The 19,201-nt window shown below is 55.8% G+C and overlaps 1 protein-coding gene across 12 annotated transcripts in view; it reads left to right on the top strand.

Moving 5' to 3' along the window:
- The first annotated feature begins 4,528 nt into the window (after positions 1-4,528).
- ABLIM3 (actin binding LIM protein family member 3) overlaps positions 4,529-19,201 on the top strand; it is a 57,141-nt gene continuing 42,468 nt past the window's right edge. For 10 of the 12 annotated variants that reach the window (XM_029998094.2, XM_029998093.2, XM_029998092.2 and 7 more), the window contains exon 1: positions 13,441-13,474. In XM_029998094.2, coding sequence (XP_029853954.1) covers positions 13,456-13,474 — 19 coding nt within the window. In that variant the 5' untranslated portion in view covers positions 13,441-13,455. Of the gene's footprint in view, positions 5,012-13,440; positions 13,475-19,201 lie in introns of those variants that run through there. The other 2 variants (XM_029998083.2, XM_029998082.2) reach the window with 1 other exon arrangement.

Here is a 19,201-nt window from a genome sequence, read left to right as displayed (position 1 = left end):
CACAGGGACATTAGCTCTCCTGAAGGGCAAGAGAGTGAAAGACTCTTGCAGGTTTTAGGACAAACACTGATTTCCAATGCCCTGAAGCCTTTGCCACCACCCCTTCCTTAGGCAGATCATGCAGCACCAGTCTTCTCCCGGTGCCCTGATGTTTCAGGAGGGGAGGTGAAGGCCCAGCACTCCCAACATGCAGACAAGTCACTCTAGAGCTTCTGCAGCACTTGTTTTCACTCATCTGCTTCTGATCGGGGAACATTTGTTGCACTTGACCTAGGGACTCGGCGCCTGTGATGGTAAGATGGATAATGCCAGAGGACCTGTAGCTCCTCCCGTGCACGGCATAGGTATCCCTTCCTGGCTTTGCAGGATGGCTGCAGGTTACAGATGGGCTATGGTGCTCACCAGCATGGCCTGGAGCAGATCCAGCTCACAACCATTCTTCACCGTCTGGGTATTTTTTTCTCACTGAAACTATTTGCACAGCACTGAAATTAATGACTGAAAATGTGAGTTTGCTTGAAAATAATCTATCATTTGATTATCACTTTAATGCAGGCAGCCTGGGGAACATCTGCCTCTGCCTGTCTGTGACTCCTCCTGCCGACACGGGGAATTGCTGGGAAGGGCTGTTGTGCTGCTGTGTAAACTGGAAGAAAGCCAAACCACTGGTGAATGACTTGGTGGTTGCTGTCACTGAGGAAAAGGAGTGGGGTCCTGCGCTGGATGAGGCACCAACTGTGCTGTCAGGTCCCACCATAGCCTCCCAGGGCCCCCTCTTAAAACACCCACTGCCCAGTTCATTGCCTCTGGTCCCAGTTGCTATGTTTTCCAGGGACTCCCAAAGTAAAATTCTGACCTACATCATCTGAAAGTAATTCTGTCATCACCAGAACAGTGAGTCTGGCTTTGCAGTGGGGCAGTGGGCAGCAGCATCTGACCACTCCTCACTTCACCTCTGCCAGATCCCACCTCATAGGGAGGCAGGGAACAAGAGAAAAATGGGTGGGGAACTGCCCAGTGAGGCAGAATTTCCTCCATCCCATGACACAGACCATGTGCTGTGGTATAATGGGGTCTCCAGACCCCTTAGGCTTCTCTGCTGCCTTTTGGGAACATTACAGCCCCGGACTTACAGGCTTTTTTTGGAAAATGTCACCAGCTTCCGATGAGTCAGAGTCCTGCTTCTCTGCAGCCTGCCCAGTGCTTCGCACGAGGCGTCGGGCTGCGCCGTGCTGGGGTCCCCACGGGCATCTCGCTGCCGTTGTTTGGCCTTAAATCTTCTTGCTGAGAAAGGAGAGCTTTTTGCTGCCAGCGCACATGCAGGCAGGTCTGCCGGGAGCGTGGGCTGGCAGGGACATGTTCGGCCAGCTGGTGCCTCTGGGACAGACAGATACATTTGTGCTATGGCACCCTGGAGCAAGGGCTGCAGCTGGGATCTCTGGCCAAGGCATTTCCACTCCTCCTGCAACTGTGATTCAGCAGTGAAGGCCGTTCACCAAGATGACTACCAGTTGAAGGGGAAAGAAAGTGGGTGGAAAGCCTGGGGCTCCTACAGAGAGACCTCTGAAAGCTGTTCATATACTGTATGTATAAGCTGTACACATACTGTATGTATGTGTGTTTGCAAATATGTATGTATGCATGTGTCTGTACCTAGGTGTGCTGAAAGGGATGCTATGGCTTCAAGTAAACCAGAAATGCCAGAGCTAAGGCTGTTGATGAACCATCCCCCTATGCGCTTTGAGGACAGAGATGCTTACATGATCATTTAACTCTCTGACCTCTCTTAACCCTGTCTCTCCTGGCCTTGGGACCTGCTATCCGATATTTCCCTTGCATTCCCCTCTCCATTCCTCACCTGGTCCCCAAGTCCCGTAGGAGCGAGGAGGGATCCCCTTCCCCAGGGCTTTCCCCAGGCACCCCGCTCTGCGGCAGCGGGACGGGGGCTCCCCCTCCAGCCCTGGGGACCAACATCCCTTCCCAGGTACAGCAGCTGAGTGCAGCCTCACACAGAAACACATGGGTGGTGGCTACCCAAGCCACTGGCGGGAGAGGCCGTGAGCCTGATTTCTCCGAGTTCCTGGTGTTGGTATAGCACAAGATACATTTCGAGCCCAGCTCCCAGTGATTCCACATGCAGTCAGCAACTTCCAGCTCTCCCAGTGATCAGCCAGCCGGTGTTTGAGTCGGGCATGAGGGAAAGAAGAAACACAATTATCGACCGGGTGGGGAAAGTTTGGTTCAGGTGACTCTCTCAGTATCTCACAAGGGCACGGAGGCAGGGATAAGAAAGCCAGTGTCCAGAGAAATAGTCAGTAAAATTAAATTAAATTAGCACCTTTTTCTCTTCCATCCTCTTACCCCCATCACTACTATGTCCCTTTTCACTGAACGATGCAGGGTCCTGCAGGCAGCGGCATCCTCTGCACAGCGTGAGCTACGTGGTACATGCTGGGTACTGAATGAGGCAGGCGCCTTATGGGAAAAATACGCATCTAATAATTGCCGTGAAAGACTGTGTTGCAATGCACAGACACAAAGGGATGAAAGGAGGCTGCGTTAACATCCTGACATTTCCTCATTTCTGACTTCTTGTCTCAGGCATCCCTAGCACCCTTTTATTCCAAAACACCCTGGGACAGTGCTGATGGTGAGGGGCTCCAACCAGTGCCCTGTACCACAGGCCCCTGCTGCAGCCCGGTTGGGGGCCGGGACCCTGCGCAGGAGCCACTGGCCAAGGTGGGAGGGGTGGCAGGAATTTGAGCTCCCTGCTGTCAGCTCACAAGTGCCAAAAAACCATGGCGGGGGGGACCCGATGCCCTGCCGGCCTGCCCCACTGGCGGCACCCACTGCCCCTTACCTGCCGCGGTGCTGGGAGGGGACGGAGGGGAAGAGGTTCTGAGCCGGTGCCCCCTGAGCTCTGCCAAAGCACCCTGTCCTCCTGCGCAGCCCTCTTCAATCCCAGTCCGTCTCTGCTGGAAATTTCAAGTTGTTCTGAAGGCAGCAAGTTAACAAGATTTGGAAACCAGGTCAGCGGAAGAAGCTTAATTAGCTCACTGAACCGTGGGGACCAGCTCACATCGTATCTGCTTTATTGACTCCCCGAACGGACGTTATTGATACGATAGGCGTGAGCATCGCTGCGACGGGGCCCTGCGCTCTTCTCTCGACGAGGGGACACCCCGGGCACTTGTCAGGCACAGGGAAGCTTCACCGAGGGCCCCAAATCTGCGCCACGGGTCAGCCCGAGCCGTGCTGAATCAGCAGTACGGCTTTCCCCTTGCCTGTTCCCCCCAGCCCTGCAGGGACCCCCGGACCCCCGGCCCTGCTGCCGGTCCCACTCTTCCCACACACCCGCCGCCTCTGGGGAGGGGACAGAGCCGAAGGGGACAGGCAGCAGGGCTTGCAGCGAGCTGGCTGCCTTACCGGCAGCACAGGCGTAGCTCACACGACCTGCTACCTGTCTTGTCATGTCACCGCAAACATCTGCTGCCGCAAACAAAACAGCAAGAGAAAGGGAAAGCAAAAGGCCCTCTCTGGGCGGCACTCAAGCCCCAGGAGCGGGAGAGATGTGGAGCCTGTCACGCTGCATGAAAAACCCCTTTCATTAGTGGCAAGATCGTAGCTCGCCTCTGAATCGCAGCGCAGCTTCTCGGGGGCTCCGCAGGCAGGGCAGGCACAGCCCCGCTCCGCTCGCACCCTGGGAGCTGCTCCGCTGGGGAAGGCTTTATCCTGACAGATAGCATCTGACAAACAAAACAAGGAGCTAATGGCTTTGAAGCCCTTCCAGGGAACCCTGACGTGCTGCCAGCAGAGAAGGCTCCTTGCTGTTTGCCGAGGGAAGAGCCCCTCTCCGTCCCGCAGCCAGATGCCGCGCAGACACCCACAGCCCCCTCCCTGCTCCCGGCGTGGGACGGGCACCCGGGGCTGCCTCGCGTGGCACTGCCAGGACAGGCGGGGGTGGCCAGCCTGGACGGCTGCTGGAGGGCAACCTCGGCACTTAGAGGCAATCTGATTTTTCTGCGTAAATGGTATCCCCCGCCCCGTCCTGGGACAGCGTTTCTTTGCACGCTCAGCCCCCACAGGGCCAAGGCGGTGAGCGAGCGGTGCGGGACTGGCAGCCGGTCTCAGCCAGGGCTGGGTGGGAGCCCCGTGGCAAGGAGGGACCAGCCTGGGGCCCCCGGGAGCCGCAGGCAGGGCTGACGGCAGGGCAGCGAGTAGGTCAGCGGGCAGGGCGAGCGTGCAAGCCTGAAGCCAGGGCGGCAGGAAGGGCAGGGTAGCGCAGCGGGCAGGGCCGGCCGGCGCGGCGGCAGGACCGCAGGCAGGGCCGGCCGGGAGGCAGGACCGCAGGCAGGGCAGCGGGCAGGCGGTGCCCAGCAGATGGCGGCGGTGCCGAGGCGGTGCCGAGGCGGCGCGGCCCGCAGCCGCCCCCCCCCCCCCCGCCCCGGGGCCGGGCCGCCCCCCCGCGCTGCCCCCCGCGCTGCCCCCCGCGCCGCTCCGCGCTGCCCCGCCCGGCGCGGCCGTTCCGCGGGCTGAGCCGCCGGGGCGGGGCGGGGAGAGGCGCGGCGCTGCGCGGCGCTGCGCGTCCCCCGCCGCGGCTCCACACCCCGCTATAAGAGCGGCGGCCGCGGCCGCGCTCCGCAGTGCATGGCAGCGCCTCGCCCGGGACGCGGCGGCCCCGCCGGGACCCTTCCCCCGGGCCGGACCCGGGCGTCCCCCTTGCCGCCTCGCCCCCCTCCCGGCCGCCGACACCCTTGACCTTGCTGTCCGGCAGCTCGGGAGCGAGAGCGGCGGCAGCCGGGAGGATAGCCGCGCCGGGTCGCGGAGCTGCCTTGGGATGCGTTAGCCGGCGGATCGCACAGAAACATTTCTCCTAGGAAGGAGAGAGGCAACCTCCAACCGCTGACGGGGGGGGGGGGGGGGGCGGAAGAGAAGGAGGATTTAAAGAGCATCTTTGCCCCCTTTGTTGAATGAGAAGGACGGAGGAGGACCGGCAAGATGAGCACTAGCAGTAAGTACGGCTTTCCCTTGCCTTTGCTGTGGGAATGGGGCTGGTATTGCACTGATCTGGCTGGGAGGAATTGGAAAGAAAATGTCACAACAGGGTTGACGAGCCCAATGGGATGGATTTTTTTTTATTTTCCTGCCTGCCTTTTGCTTTCTGACAGGGTCTGGCTTTGCTGGCCCTTCTTTCATAGGTGCTAAGCCACGGTGCTTATCTCCACTGAGTACTTTTCTTGGCTTGTATTTCTGGGGTTTGGAGGGCAGATCATGGACTAAAATGTCGATATGCAACATGGTGAGAGGGAGCCAGGAGCACTCTGACAGGCAGCAGGCTCACTTGCTGATGCCACTGCCTACGTATAAATGGACATAGGGGGAACAGTCGATGGGGAGGAGGAGCACGGTAAGGAGAGACACAGAAACCAGGGATCTGAGCAAAGCACAGGTGCAATACTGAAAAACATGTACCTTCTGCAATTGGGGATGCGGGTGTTTCTATTGTGTGTGTTAGAGACAAGGACAGAGGCACTCATGCACTGTGTATGAATTGCTAAAGAAGCAGAGCTTGGAAATGTGCTGCACAAGATGAGAACTGGCACCTGGTACTAGTCTGGTTACTTCTGGTTTTGTGTCCTTGTTGCAAAGTCTGGAAAGATTGATCAGGTTTGATCAAGTCGCAATCAATTTCTTTTTCCTCACTGATATGATGTGTGACAGCTGTACCCACCTTGCTAGCACAGCTTTGATCTATTCCTTTAAAAGCAGTGAGTCCCCAGCCAAAGGAGTTGATGCTGAAGGCCACCTGAGGGTCTTTCTCCTGGGATAACCTCCCCAAGGAAGGTGCCCTCCCTCCTGTGGGTCCTAGAGGCTATGTGAAGAAAGGAGGACTCTCCCATGCAGAAGGCGACAGAGCAGTGACTTCTCCATTGCATTGGTGTGTTGAGGTTTCTCAATCCAAGGGCTTGGGGTGGTTCCCAAGCAAAACACTGTGAAAAATGCCTTGGCATGCTGCAAGGCAACAGAACAGGTGATTCCAGCTCTGTTGAGCTGTGTCAGAGGTGAGAAAACTTTCCAGGTGCCCTCTGCACCAGCCACACCTGGGACAGGAGCTAGCCCCCCTCCCGGGGGAGCAGGGCTGGCAGTGCCCAGGCAGGAAACAATAGGGACTGATTCTTTCTGAGCCTGCTGGATGCCTGATAACAAAGGGTCCTCCCTCTGTCTCTCTGGGTGAGGAGCTCGGGTCCAGTGCGGAGGGCTAGGATGGCACCCAGTGCTAGCTGGGGTCAGTGACCACGGTGGTCAGGTGGGACCATTAAGGTTCCTCTAAGCCAATTTTGACAAATGTGTGTTAGCTCCTTTTGGGATTCCTTTCCAGCTCTTCATTAGCCAACTTGGCTGCTGATAGTGATAAGGGCTGTTCATGGCACTGGTGTGTTACAGCTATCTGACTGTGCTGCAAAGCTCCTTTACTGGGTCCTCCCCCACATGGAAAGAGGTTCCACTGAACCCAAATGTGCTGCCTGCCTGTGGCTCTGACATGACTCATGGGAGGAGGCCACCAGGCAGGCAGCGAGTGCAGAGCTAGGAGTCTCTTGGGAGGTGTTCCTTTTTCTGCCACTGCCTTGCTCTGTGACCTTGGGCACATCACTCAGCTGTGCCTCAGCCTCTGGATTTGCCAGCAGCAGGCTGCCACCGTGGCTCTTGCCCAGCCCTTTGGATGGCTTTGCAATCTTTGCCTAAATATTGCCATTACGTCTTTCTAAGTAGCCATGTGTTTTAGTAAAGGTTTGGGAACTTTGTAACATCTGCTAATCACTTCCTGTGCTGTGGGTTGATTACTTATGGATTACTTATGGTCCCTTTGGGACCACACCTGGTACAAAGGCTGTGCAAACCCTGCAAGACAGTGGGCTCTGCCCTGTTAGGCTTCCAGACTCTTTCCCAGTAGCTGAGGAGCTCAAAGCAGGGCTTCCCATACCCAAATGCTGGCTCATGTCCATTCTTAGCAATGGCATGATCCTCTACTAGCTGGTTCTGTGAGCAAGGCATGGAGTGCAGGGCCATCTCTTCCACCAGCATGTTCTGTGACTGGTGTGAATATTGCCAAAAGCTGTCTCTCCCTTCTCACTGCTGCCTTGCTGAGCTCTGCGCATCCCTATCCAGCCTGTATCCCTTAGGTCCATGTGCCTGGAAGGCAAAAAAGGAGCCCAGGAGTCTTGTGTCAGTGCCCTCTGTTTCATCTCTATTTCACCCCACTGACGCTACTTGGCGGTGACCTGCAATGGCTTTTGCAGCTCTTTGCTAGCTGCCAATGGCTCAGGGGAGCTTCGTGCCACTTGTTGGTCGGAGGCTTCCCAGCCCTGCTCGCAGCTCTGCCTCTAGGGCATGGCCAGCTCTGCTGCTGTGTTGATTTTTTTGTTTGTTTGTTTGTTTCCCCCAGCCCCTGTAGTGACTGAGGGCTTAGGTGTGGTGAGATCCAGCCAGCAGGCTCAACTGCACTCCAGCCTCCCTAGTTTGGTCTCTCCCCTGGTGCACAGGACCCTACCTGTGCAGATATGAGGAAAGAGGGAGACACAGGAAGAGGAGGATGGATGATGAAGCCAAATTGTGCGTGGGGTGATGACATACAAGTGTACCTGTGGCTGCAGAACCAAAATTTGGGGGCTGGCAGGTCAATGAGGCCAATCCTCAGCTGGGGATAAAATGCCACCATCTGGTCTGTGATTCCCACCACTCCTTTCCATTTTACTTGGTGCATTTTGATAATGCTTCTATTCTGTCTGAAGCTGATGTGAGGCAGGAAACCTGGGACTGTGGGCCCTGGCTGGCCTTAAGCCATGCTGTTGTGCAAAACTATCTGTGAGGCCTTCAGGAAGCTCTGCAGGATTTGCTGGACTGTACAGGTGTATCTCTGAAGATGCTTCGTGCACAGCACACAGGAGTTTTGCCTGCCCTTGTTGAGGGGACGGGGGTTTGTTTTTTCACCTCGGTATGGGTCCCAGGGTTGGAAGCCCCATGTTGTCATCTTTCCCATGATACAGGGAAGGCAAAGCCATATGGAGATCTTGCTTTTAAGGGGAAGAAGAAAAGGCCTGTGATGTTGGGTGTAAACTCATATCCTGGGGCTGCAGAGCAGACCAGATGGCCCTGAGGGTGCAAGGGTTGTGCTGGCTGGGAAGGCAGCCTCTCCTCCTGGGCTCACCAGGTGTGCAGCAAGCATTTGGAGGGCACAGTGTTGATATTTACATTAGCTACTCTATTTATACCTCCCATTCTGGTTAGCACTGCTAATTGGTTGCAAATGGATTCATACATTCATAAACGGGTCTATTGGTGCTGCTCTGCACTTCCATTGAACCTGGATCCTGTAGTACAAACTGTTGCCCAAGAGAACATCCCTTAAAATCACCCCTTAAACTCCTACGTTCTGCGCTCAACCTCTCCCTTGGAAACTGGCCTGGTGCAGGGATTTTAACGTGACCAATGCTGTGTTTGTGCTCATTAAAAGGCAAAGAGTTGAAGTTGTCAACTGCCCCAGGGATTTAAGACTCTCTGAAAGGAGTGTGAATAATCCCTTCTGCTGCTTTGAAGGTAGCCTCACGTTTGGGTGCTGCAGGTCCATGCAGTGAGCACAGTCTGTGAGTAGGGGTTACGCTGGTGGGACCCATGGGCGATGGCATTTGCACGTGGTCTCTTTCGGTCCAGCTCTGTTGGGGTGGGAGAGGGGCTGCTGGAAGCCTTGGCACTGGTCTTGTCAGGAGCAAGGTGCCCCTCATTGTTATGGGCCACGCTGGTGTGAGCAAAGACGCGCAACTCCTGGGGGAGGTGAAACCCCGGTGAACTCCCAAATCAAACCGGGTTTGGCAGGCTCTGGATCAGCATTGCAATGGGTGATTGAAATTGGTTCACAAACTAGGGATCTTCCAGACTCCTGTCTCCAACATGCACCCTGAAGAGGGGGACCAGAATCTGTCCCCACGGCAAGTTAATTCAGGGTGGGGGGGAACCAGTACCATCTATCCCCCATCCTCTTTCCTCTGAGCAGCTGACAGCCTATCGGAGCACAGAGAGCTCTTGCAGAGGGCTTGGTATGCGAAGTGGAAAGTTTCCCCAGACCATCCCAACCCCTGGCACCTCTCAAATTCCTGCTTGGAGGCTCCCCTAGTCTTAGAAAGCTGAGAAAGGAGACATGAGGAAAGGCTGGCCAGCTAAGCATTTGGGCAGGAAGGCTTCATGACAGATACTAATGAATGCAGCATGTTTGCTTGGTTATTTTTGTCTTTCCTAAATCATGCTCCCTGTTACATGGTGATCCACTAAGCATAATTACCCAGTAATCTCTAGGCACATGTGGTTACAAGGTGTTTACCAGCAAACTCTATTAAGTCCCTGTGTAATTAAAGAGAAATCACATGGTGCTGCACATCTCTGGGAGCTCCAGCTCTGCTCTGTACAGCTCATCAGGCAGGGTGATTCACCAGGTCTCCCCACCCAGTGGGTAGGACCTGCTGAGAAGGACATGGTGTTTCTCCTGTGTTCAGAAGTGCAGTGAACCCGAAGGGATCAGCCTGTCAGTGTGATGAGTGGTGTTAGTGTCTTCCCTGTGGGGAGGCTCTAGTTCTTGTGGGGGTGACACTGGGCATGGAGGGCTATGGTACAGATGAGCCTTTTCAGTCATAGCACTCGTGGTTCCTGGTTGACACTGGTTCCCGTTTCATCTTTGCAATGCTGGAGAGGCTGCCACAGGCATGCAGTGAACTGGGGACAAAGCGCGGCTCCCGTGAGGGAGGACCCAGCAGACTGAGATGCTGACTAGAGCAGTGGTGCTGCTGCCTGGTCCCTGGGTGCTTGGTGAGGTGGGCTCTGGCTCTGGATAAACCTTCACACCCCTCACCCCTGCTCCCCCAGGAGCTGCTGGACAGGCTTTTCACATGCAGTGGGGAAAGAGGCAGGTCTCCAAGCCGAGCTCTTCCTTCTCTGGCAGGTTACCATGGAGGAGGCTTGTAGAAGGAGGAGAGCTTTCAGAAGCACTGGAGTAGACTCAGAGTTCAAGGTATGGGTGTAGGTGGGACAGAGAAGAAAGAAGGGACACAGATGCAAGACAGAGTCTTGCAAGAGATGAAGAGCTCCCTTCCTAGTGTGTTCTCTCTAGACCCAGCCATGAACATTATGTAGCATCCATGCTTCTCCAAGGAGGGCTCTAGCACTGCATTTTGCAGAATTTGGGCACCAAGGGGAACTCCAGGCTCTCCACCCACATCGTGGTCCTCTCAACACCCAAGCCTGACTCTGCTGCCACAAACAACGTGATACAAATTGTCCCCTCTGTTCTCCTGGGCAGCCTAGCAAAGGGACAATCATCCTTTGCATTCACTTTGGTGCCAGAAAATTCAGAGCCTGGGCAGCTTCTCTCTGTCCTCAGGCTGGTGGATGGACTCGTCCTCTCACCAAGCTGTGTTCAGGCTCTCCTGCAAACCATCTTTCTTGGCAGCTTGCCCTTTGAAGAACAGAAGCCATGGAAAGTGGCCCTGCAGGCCAATGAAGTGCATGCTGCAAAGTCAATTGAAGCAATTGAATTATTTCAAAGGCCTACCATGCTCTTATAAAATAAATAGCAAGTTTTCTAATGACAAAGTGACAATTGGTTTAGCCAGATAACTGTATTTGTGATGCCAGCAGGCTGGACTAATGACAGACTGTCCTGTTATCAGCAAGGAGTCAGTGTGGTGCTGCCTTTGGTCTCTGCAAAGCTGCGAAGGAGTGAAGGCAAACCCACCAAGTTCCTGCCAGACCCTGCAGTCCTATCATGACGGTGCCATAATGAAGTGGTTGGAACATCTAATTAGATATTTTTAGACTAAATACATCAGTGCCTCTCAGTTGTGAGCACTGCAGCACCTCCAGAAAGCATCCCGGGATAGACTGGTGATGGCAAGGACTCAGGTGGCGAGTGATGGTGGAAGGAGAGAGCGTTGCAGGATGAAAGGGGACTGGGAGTGACCACAGTAGCCACAGGGAAAGCAGAGCCCAAGTCCAGATGTTTCAGGCCCAGGAAGTTTGCTTGTGAGCAGCTCAGGGCAAGCATGGCAGGGTAACTGGCAGCCTGCAGCAGGGAAGGTGATTCTTCCTTGGAGGATACCTAGGCTGTCCCAAGTCCTCCTGTGCCCAGCATCTCTGCCTCTTGAGTCTGTAGGCTCAGTAAATCACTGGGGAAGTAGAAGAGCTTGAATGCACTGATGCAGAGCCCTGATGGATATGCCTTGCTTTCTAGAAAAGGGCTGTCTGAAGCTTAACAGGACCAAACTGATCTAGCATGGCAGCAAACTTGAGTGCACAGTTACCGTTTATCTGATGGTGGCTCAGGTTTTTGGTAGGCCATAGTTTATACATGCATTTTTCAGTTTGGGTATAGTCTTCTGAATGCTTTTTCAGTATCAGCTGTAAGCTCTGGTCTGGGAGTTGGTGTGCCTTCTCTGCTTCCTGGGGCGGAGATCTGGAAGAAAAAGGAGCTGGTACTATGGCTTCCTTATGCAGCCTGTCTGACCTTCCTTTCTTCTTACCCTTTCCACCCTGGCAAGGTCCTCTGAGCCCCAAGCATCACTTGTTTTTCTGTTCATGGACATTTTACTCCACTTTGATTTTGAATCATCTTGTTTCTGAGACTTGGACAACCGGGAAAGTCCTTGCAGGGGGGGAAGGTTACTCTAAGGAACAGGACAGTGTAAGAGGGGAGCATGTGCTTGAGGGTTTGAAGCCCTCCTGTTGCCAAGAAAGAACAGAAGCCAACAAGTGGCACATTTTGGAGAGCACTACACTGCTGTGGGGCAAGAAAGGCTTTTCTGGTGCAATGCCAGCCTCAGAGCCCTTCCTCACCCCGACTTGAGTCCATTGCAATCTGAATTTAAGTTTCAGGGTTTGACCTATTCTCACAGTAGGGAATTATGTGACTGTTTCTCAGATACAGGCAGCCAGGCTGCAGTCTGCTGCTGGATGAGACAAGCATAACCTAGACGAGGACTCAAAGTGTGAGCTCTGAAGTGCCTGTGCCAGGCTCTGCAGTACAGCACCCCTCACAACACGCTTGTAGCATCTTGCTTGTGAAAGCATGTTGCAAGGCTCTGCCTGTCCTTCCCAGCATCTGTGTTTTGTACTAGCTGACCATGAAGATCTTGCTGCTTTTCTCCTGGCATCCATCCCCTTACCAGCCCTGGGGACCCCTTTGCACAGAGGTGTCCCAGGGAGGACTGCCCAGCCCAGGGGTGCTTGCTTGTGAAGGGGAGCTATTTTTAAAGCAGCTGGGGGACCGAGTGGGTTGTTCCCTGGCTCAGCAGCACTTGCTGGGACATGTTGGGTGCTGTGGTGGGGATCTCCCAGTTGCAGCTGCTCCCCAGCCTGGATTTTCAGCAGTGGCAGGGAGGGTCCCAGCAGGATGGCTGGCCCAGGGCGGCCGTGTTTCACCCCCTGGTCGAGGACTTTTCCCTGCTAAAAGCTTTAGAGGAGGAGGAGGGAAGGAAGCTCTGTGTGGAAACCCATTTCTGTTGCACATCAGGAGCTGCAGCCCATCCAAGCCCCAGAGCTGTGTGAGAGGGGCAGCTGCCTCCCCCCAGCAACCCCTCTCCAAAAGAAGGGGCTTCTTTGCCTTGGCCATGAGGCAGGGCTGGATCAGGCCTTCTCTGTCAGCTGCTACTGCCCTGCCTGTCTCCTGCTGCACCGAATCAGAGTGCTCTTCCTGGGTAAAATAACCTCCGGCTGGCTTGGCCACAGCGGTGCCCAGCTGGGGCGGTGAGTGGCTTTCTCAGCAGGCTGGTGTGGCTGCAAGGTCTGCATCAGCTGGGATGCCTGTGTGTGACTATACAGGCAGACAGGTCTCTGGGCTGCCAGGAAGGACCTACAGCAGGTCCCCATGGTTCATGCTTGCCCTGCGAACTGGAGATCAGCGGTCAGGTGCTGAGTACAGCAAAGGCATGGAAAGGCTCTCCTTGCCTGGCCGAAAGAAATGGGGGCTGGGGCAGGCAGAGGTCCCAGAGCCCCTCTGGAGGTGGTGCAAATGCTGCTTGCTCTCAGCACCCAGCTGAAATGCAGCCCAGGTAGGGCAGCTGTCTGTGCAGGGCTGTGGGAGCCAGGTCTGGGCAGGCAGCATGCTGTGCAGCTCGGCGCTGGCTTCTGCCATCCGAGCAGGCAGCTCTGCTCCGGATTTTCCCTCTCTCTGCTCATATCGCAGCAGTCCTCAGAGTGTGATAGAGTACAGGCTTCCCCGGCTCTCGTCTGCGCTCACACAGCCTCTCGTCTGTGCTCAGATCACGGCACAGCGCTGGTCCCTGCAAAGCCTTCCTTCCCTCCCTCCACCTCGGCTGCCCTGCGCTGTGCCAGGGGCCCTGGGGTGTCCCTCCGCATCGCCCCGCTCCCCCCGCCGCCTCGGCACCTTCTGCATCAGCTCCTGGTCCTCAGAGGATGAAGAAGGTGGAGCAAGGTAAGATGAGCTCCCTCTAACCTCCTCCGTGCTATAAATAGCCGCGTTACCCAAGCATCATCTGAGTGATGTGACCAAGTTCGGGCTCCTGGAGACCTGCTGCCTGTCGCAGATGCACCCAACGCTTGGTCAAAAGGGCTCCCGCGGGTCCCGCTGGTGACAGGGAGCGTGTCATCGCATTAGCGCGCTGCAGGACACCTCTCAGGTTATGCACAGCCTAATTTCATCTGGCAGCCGCCGAGGCTGGCATCCTGCGGCTGGGTCAGCATGCCCGCACCTCGCTGGCAGCGGCAGCCAGACAGCTTGCACCAGGGAGCCTTCCCCCTGCAATAAAGATTTAGCAAGCTGCCTTCGGCTCTTGCCAAGCTGTGCTGGAGTGCAGGTGGCATGGATGGGCCAGGGCAATGGGGTGTCTTTGGTACGTGTGTCAGGTCTCTGGCCAGACGTTTGGGAGGGAAGGGGGAGGCAGCTCTTCCGTAGGGAATAACCAGATTGAGGAGAGAAAAGTGGTTTCTGTGGTGCTGGTACAGTGCCTCTGTGGTCCTTGAATGCTTATTCACTCCATCCATCCAGGCTGGGCTGGAGGTTGGGGTTGCTCAGGAAAACCTTGTTCCTAGCTATCTATCCAGGCTGTCACCAGATTCAGTTCTTGGGGCAGACTGTGCCTTTGGAGGGAGTTTTGCTGGCGGCACCAATATCCCCCACCCCTTGACCATCAACCAGCATGGGAACCAAGCAGTACAGCAGCTTACGTGTGCATGGGCATACAGGGAGGAGCCCAGCCATCTTCTCAGCAAGAAAGCCCTCCTCCATCTGGCAGCAGATGCTAAGGCACGAAGCTGGATGATCCCCAGTTCAGAGTCTTTTAGTCAGTGAGCAAAACCATCCTTTCATACTCCCACAGATGCTACTTGAGAGGACTTGCGCTGTTGCCCCACCATCTGGCCCAGCTGCCCCCTTCAGAGAGGAGTGGGATGGACCTGATCCTTCCCCTCTGGGACAGGAGATGCCTGGCAGTGCTGCCCTGGGTGAGCTGGCTAGGGAGAGCCGAGGGACTGAGTGTGGATGTTCTCCCCCCCCTGCTTTTGAAAAAAAGAAAAGTCACTGCCTGCATGGTGAGTTATGTGGTGATGACGGCTCGTGATGGGTTACATATAAAATCCCTTGCATCCCTGAGGATGCTACCAGTTGAAAGCTTTTATGGCATTTTAAAAATAGCCACAGAGGGGGAGAGAATGAGAAGATGGATAGGTAGGTGGATCCCTAATAAGGAGAGAAGAGGAAACAGCTAGAGAGGGAATGGAAAGACTTTCGTGAACGGCATGTGAGTGATTACTGAGGGAGGGAGTGGTGTGGTCGTACTGAGCCGCTGAGCTGCATGCCCAGCGGGAATGGGAAACCCTATAAAAAGCCTGGCTGTGAGATGTTCCTTGCACGTGCTGGGGAGAAGGATGGGGTGAGCATCAGCTTAGGCTGTCTCTCCTATGGGTGCTCGCTGTGTTCTACAAGTAGCCATTAAAAATAATCTGTGACTCTTGGTTGGCTGGCTGGCTGCTGCTGCTCTTGCGTGATTCCTCAAACAGCCCCAGGCTCATACGTGCTCCTTTCCTGCCTTGAGGCTCGGGCTGACAGCCTTGCCTGGGAGCTGATGGGTGAGGTTGGTCCTGGCTCTGGCTTTCCCCAAGGTGGCCTTTCCCACCTGGGCTGTGCTCCAAGAAAGATGCTGAGAGCTGCCTCCCTGTTCTGTCTTCTGGCTCTCTGCTGCCTGACAGCTTGCAGCACCCGGAGGCAAGATCTGGTGGTGGTGGGTCTGGAGCTGTGGCTGGGTGAGGGTGCAGTTCCCCAGAACCTGGCTGGAGCAGCAGTTCCAGAGCTGCTGGCAGGAGGTCCCTTCAGTGGGACAGCCCTGCTCTGCCTTGCGTCACTGCCAGCGCAGCATCTCCCCGGTCCCGGGAAGTGGCTCCAGGCCCTTCCCTGTGCTTGTGGCAGCTCTCCCCACCACTCAGGGAAGATTACACAGAGTGTCTCCAAGAAATGCTAATTGCTTTGGCTTGTGCTTGGTACAGCAGAGCCACTGGGCACTCAGAGCTCTTAGTCAGCTTAGAGATCTGCCAGATCCTTCCTCTCCTTCCCCTGGAGAGCCAGTGGAGGTCTGCTGTGGCTGTTGCTCATCCCCACATCCCTGGGCCCCCGCTGAGCTGCAGGCTTGCACCCAAACTGGCCCAGACCTGTGGTCCCAAATACCCGGTGGCACAAGGCATGGTGCGCTCTCATAGGGGTGTTGCAGCCTTGGGCTGAAACACCCCAAGCTCAGCCCCTGGCAGGCACACTGTGGGGTGAGATGCACCCCTCGTGCTGGAGGAAGGGTGGCTGGAAAGACAACAGGACTTTTTCCCGTTCTGGGGGATGAGGATGGAGCTCGTGCTGCGGCAGAAGCCGTCAGCACTGCTCTGCTGTCTGTCCTCCTGGACCCCTCAGCTGCTGCTGCCCACCCCTGCTCTGTCACTGGCAATTAAAGCTCTGTGCAGCCAGGCTCGTTTGGTGCAGGCTGTTGGGAAGCATTCCTTGGCTTTGCCCCTGCTCGAACTGCAGGGAAAAAATGCTGCTAACAAGACTCCCCTGTCAAACTTGCTAGCCTGTCACATCCAGGCCATCTCCCTCTTGCTTGCTTTCTTGTCTTTTTCTTCCTTATCAGCTAGGCAAATACCCAGGGAAGCAGAGGCTGATGATGGGTTAGCCCTGCCCGGCTCCCGGCTGGGGAATGGCAAAGCGAGAGAGCGTGTGCTGCCCGGTCCTTGCGCTGGCCTCTTGCAAAGGGTTGCCACTCATCTGTGCACTGATCTCGCTGTATTTCTCAAGGCCACGGCTCTCTTTTAATGCTGTAGTATGGGAGTTGAAGTGCAAGACCAACTGCCCTCTGTGGGTGCTGAGGTCTCTACCCTACCTCCTTTGCCAAACCCCGGGGCAGCCCCTAGCCTGGGGAGGGTGAAGAGGTGCCTCCTGCCCTGGCTGGCTTCTGCTGACTCTGAAGAGCTTCTCACCTGGTCTGAAATAACTTCTGGAGGAGCAGCGGGTGGTTCTGAGCCAGCAGCACAGTCCTTGCTGGTGAGTGCCCGTTACCCTCCCCAAGGCAGGGAGTACCCCCAGTCCCTGCTCCCACCTTGCCTGCCCTTTTCTGGGCTGCTGTGAGAGCATCGTGCAGGCACGTGGCAGAGCAAGGGCTTGCCAAGAGAGGTCATCTGCGGCTGCCCCAGCCCTCGCTCCCTGCTTGGTTGGTCAGGTGGCATAAAGGGTCCGGTTTGGGAAATAATTCTGTTCCTTGGCAGGCAGGTTTTGGCTCATTTAAGCCAAAAGCGTGCATAACAAAGCACATGTTCATTTTCCCCCACTGAAAGGGGACTTGTTCCCTGGAAAGTGCCAGCTCTGCTGGGCCTGTTGATTGCCTGTTAATTGTCACTAATGAGGAGCTGGGAGATGTGGCTTCCAGAGGCTGCTGGGGACAGACGTCGCTTTGGCTTGGGAGGGACATCTCAGCGGGGAAGGGGGCCGTGACCTCGGTGCAGGCGAGTTGAGCTGCATGAATGGGTTTGTTACTGGAGAATGCCCCAATTCCCGTGCCTATGGCATGGGGCGGCAGTGCTTAGACCTGACTCCAGAGCAGAGAGCGTGGAGGGTTAAGAGGATCTCTGGTGCTTACTGTACACAGATGGATTTATTTACATATATATAGCAGGGAGGTGGGATGGGGAGGGCTAAACCCACCTTGTCTGGGAGGGAGGGTTAAATCTCTGTGGCTGGCCCATGTTGGGAGCACAGGGCTGCTGGGCAGCAGGACCTGATGCCAGGGCTTGGCCATTTGCCTCCAGCCTGACAGTTGAAGGCTGTTTTTCCCCAGCCCTGATGAAAGGCACCAAAGGCTTTTAGCAGGAGACAGCCACGTCTGCCTGCTGCTTCCCACACTGGCAGCCCCCCCTCCTTTTGAAGTCGTGTTTCTGGGCGTACACAGGAGCCGAGGAGAGCATGAGTGCGGGAAGGAGGAGGGGAGACGATTACGTCTGTGCCAAAACCCCTCATATGCTCATGGGAGTTTATTGTTCTAGATGTGCCTCGTCCTGCCACGTCCCCCACTGTCCCCAGCCTGGTTTGTCCTTGCCCAGCACCGAGCCTTGCTTGGCACTTCTTGGCCCCATCGCTGGGCCACCCCGTGTCCTACCAGCGGAGGCTCAGAATGTGGCTGGGGGGATATTAAGCCCCCTTAGTGTCGTGCTGTGTGAGCACTGGTGCAGAGGTGTGCTTTTACCTGCTGAGACAGCCCCGTGCTGCAGTGGGGACAGGCTCTCCTCTCCCACAGCAGCAGCAGCTCTGCAGGTGCCCATCGCCTGCTGTCCTGCTCCAGCTGCTCCTGTAGCATCTGTGCAAATGACTTCAGTAGTTTCTCTCATCTTCTCTTGCTAAAATGGCTGAGCTGTTTCACCCAGTGCTTTTCCTTGGAGTTTTCTCAGTTTTTCTCCCATTCCTGCCAGGCTTTCATGCACAGCCAGCCCCACTGACCACCTCCCGCTCCCTGGGCACCCGCTCTCGTCCCCGCAATCGGTGGGCTGAGGCACCACCCCAGCACTTGCTATCTGCCTGCAAGAGGCTGTTTCTGTGTTTACCATTCAGCTATTGTGAGGGCAGCTCAGCAGAGGGGGAGCTTCCCTTTGGGATTTGTTATTTCATTAGAATAAACAGCCAAGTGGGATGTTATTTTCCATTCCAGCTGAGAGAGGTTGTAGTTGCTGCTTTTTGACCCAAACCCTGATGTCTGTTCTTTAATTCTCTGCCTTTAATGAAGTGGGATGGAGAAGTGAGAGCAGAGCATGCTTTGGCAGTGGACGCAGCTTGCATTCTTGCAGTATGAGGGCTTATGTCAATGTATTTGTTGCTGCATCTCTGCCCCTACCCTGACCTTGGGTTAGGGCTTCAGGTGAGCCCCAAGCCATGTGACAAAGCATACTCTGTCCCCTGCTGCCTCTGGGCTCCTTTCACAACCAGCCATGGAGATGGCCCACCGTTGTGGGGTTGGGACTGACTATTGCTCTGAAGGGCTCTGTGCTCCATTTGAGGGTCTTGGTAGTCTGGCCTCCAAAATGCCTTCTTGTGGGCTCAAGGGGATGCAGGCAGCCCTGCTCTGCTTGGGAAGTAGCAGGACAAAGAGCTGGTACAGCTGAGCTGAGAAATGGGCCTGGACCCCAAAACTGGGGTGCAGTGGGAGTATGGGCAGCCCTGAGCTAGCATGCTGTGTGTGACGTACTGTGACCCAAAAGCTAGGCCAGTCCAGTCCATCTGTGTTAGAGAAAGAAGGAAGGTGCTGAATAACCTGGCCCAAGACACCCATCTGTCCATCACCTTAAGGGTCTCTTCAGTTTGGGGTTTGAGAGCTGCCTCAGGGCATGGGAAGAGCTCCTTGCAGCCTCCTGGGTCTCTAGCAGGGTCCTGCCTGCCTGTCCTGCAGCGCAGCCTCTGGCTGCCAGCCTGGGAACTGGCAGGGAGGACATGCCATGTCCTGGAGGGACCCTTAACTGGGATGGTCGCAGCGGGGCCAACAGATGTCTTGGTGGTGCACTCGGTGCACGCTATGGGTCACCTTGCTGAAGGTCATCCCAAGGTGAGCAGCCTAAAGGCAGCTCTCTTCCTCTGCCACAATACCTGTGCTTTCCCACCCTGTCACTCCCTCCTGCCACAGCC

The sequence above is a fragment of the Aquila chrysaetos genome, chromosome 22, assembly GCF_900496995.4.
Source record: "Aquila chrysaetos chrysaetos chromosome 22, bAquChr1.4, whole genome shotgun sequence".
NCBI lineage: Eukaryota > Metazoa > Chordata > Aves > Accipitriformes > Accipitridae > Aquila > Aquila chrysaetos.
Note: the sequence above shows the minus strand (reverse complement) of the source record. Positions and strands in the feature narration are given on the sequence as shown.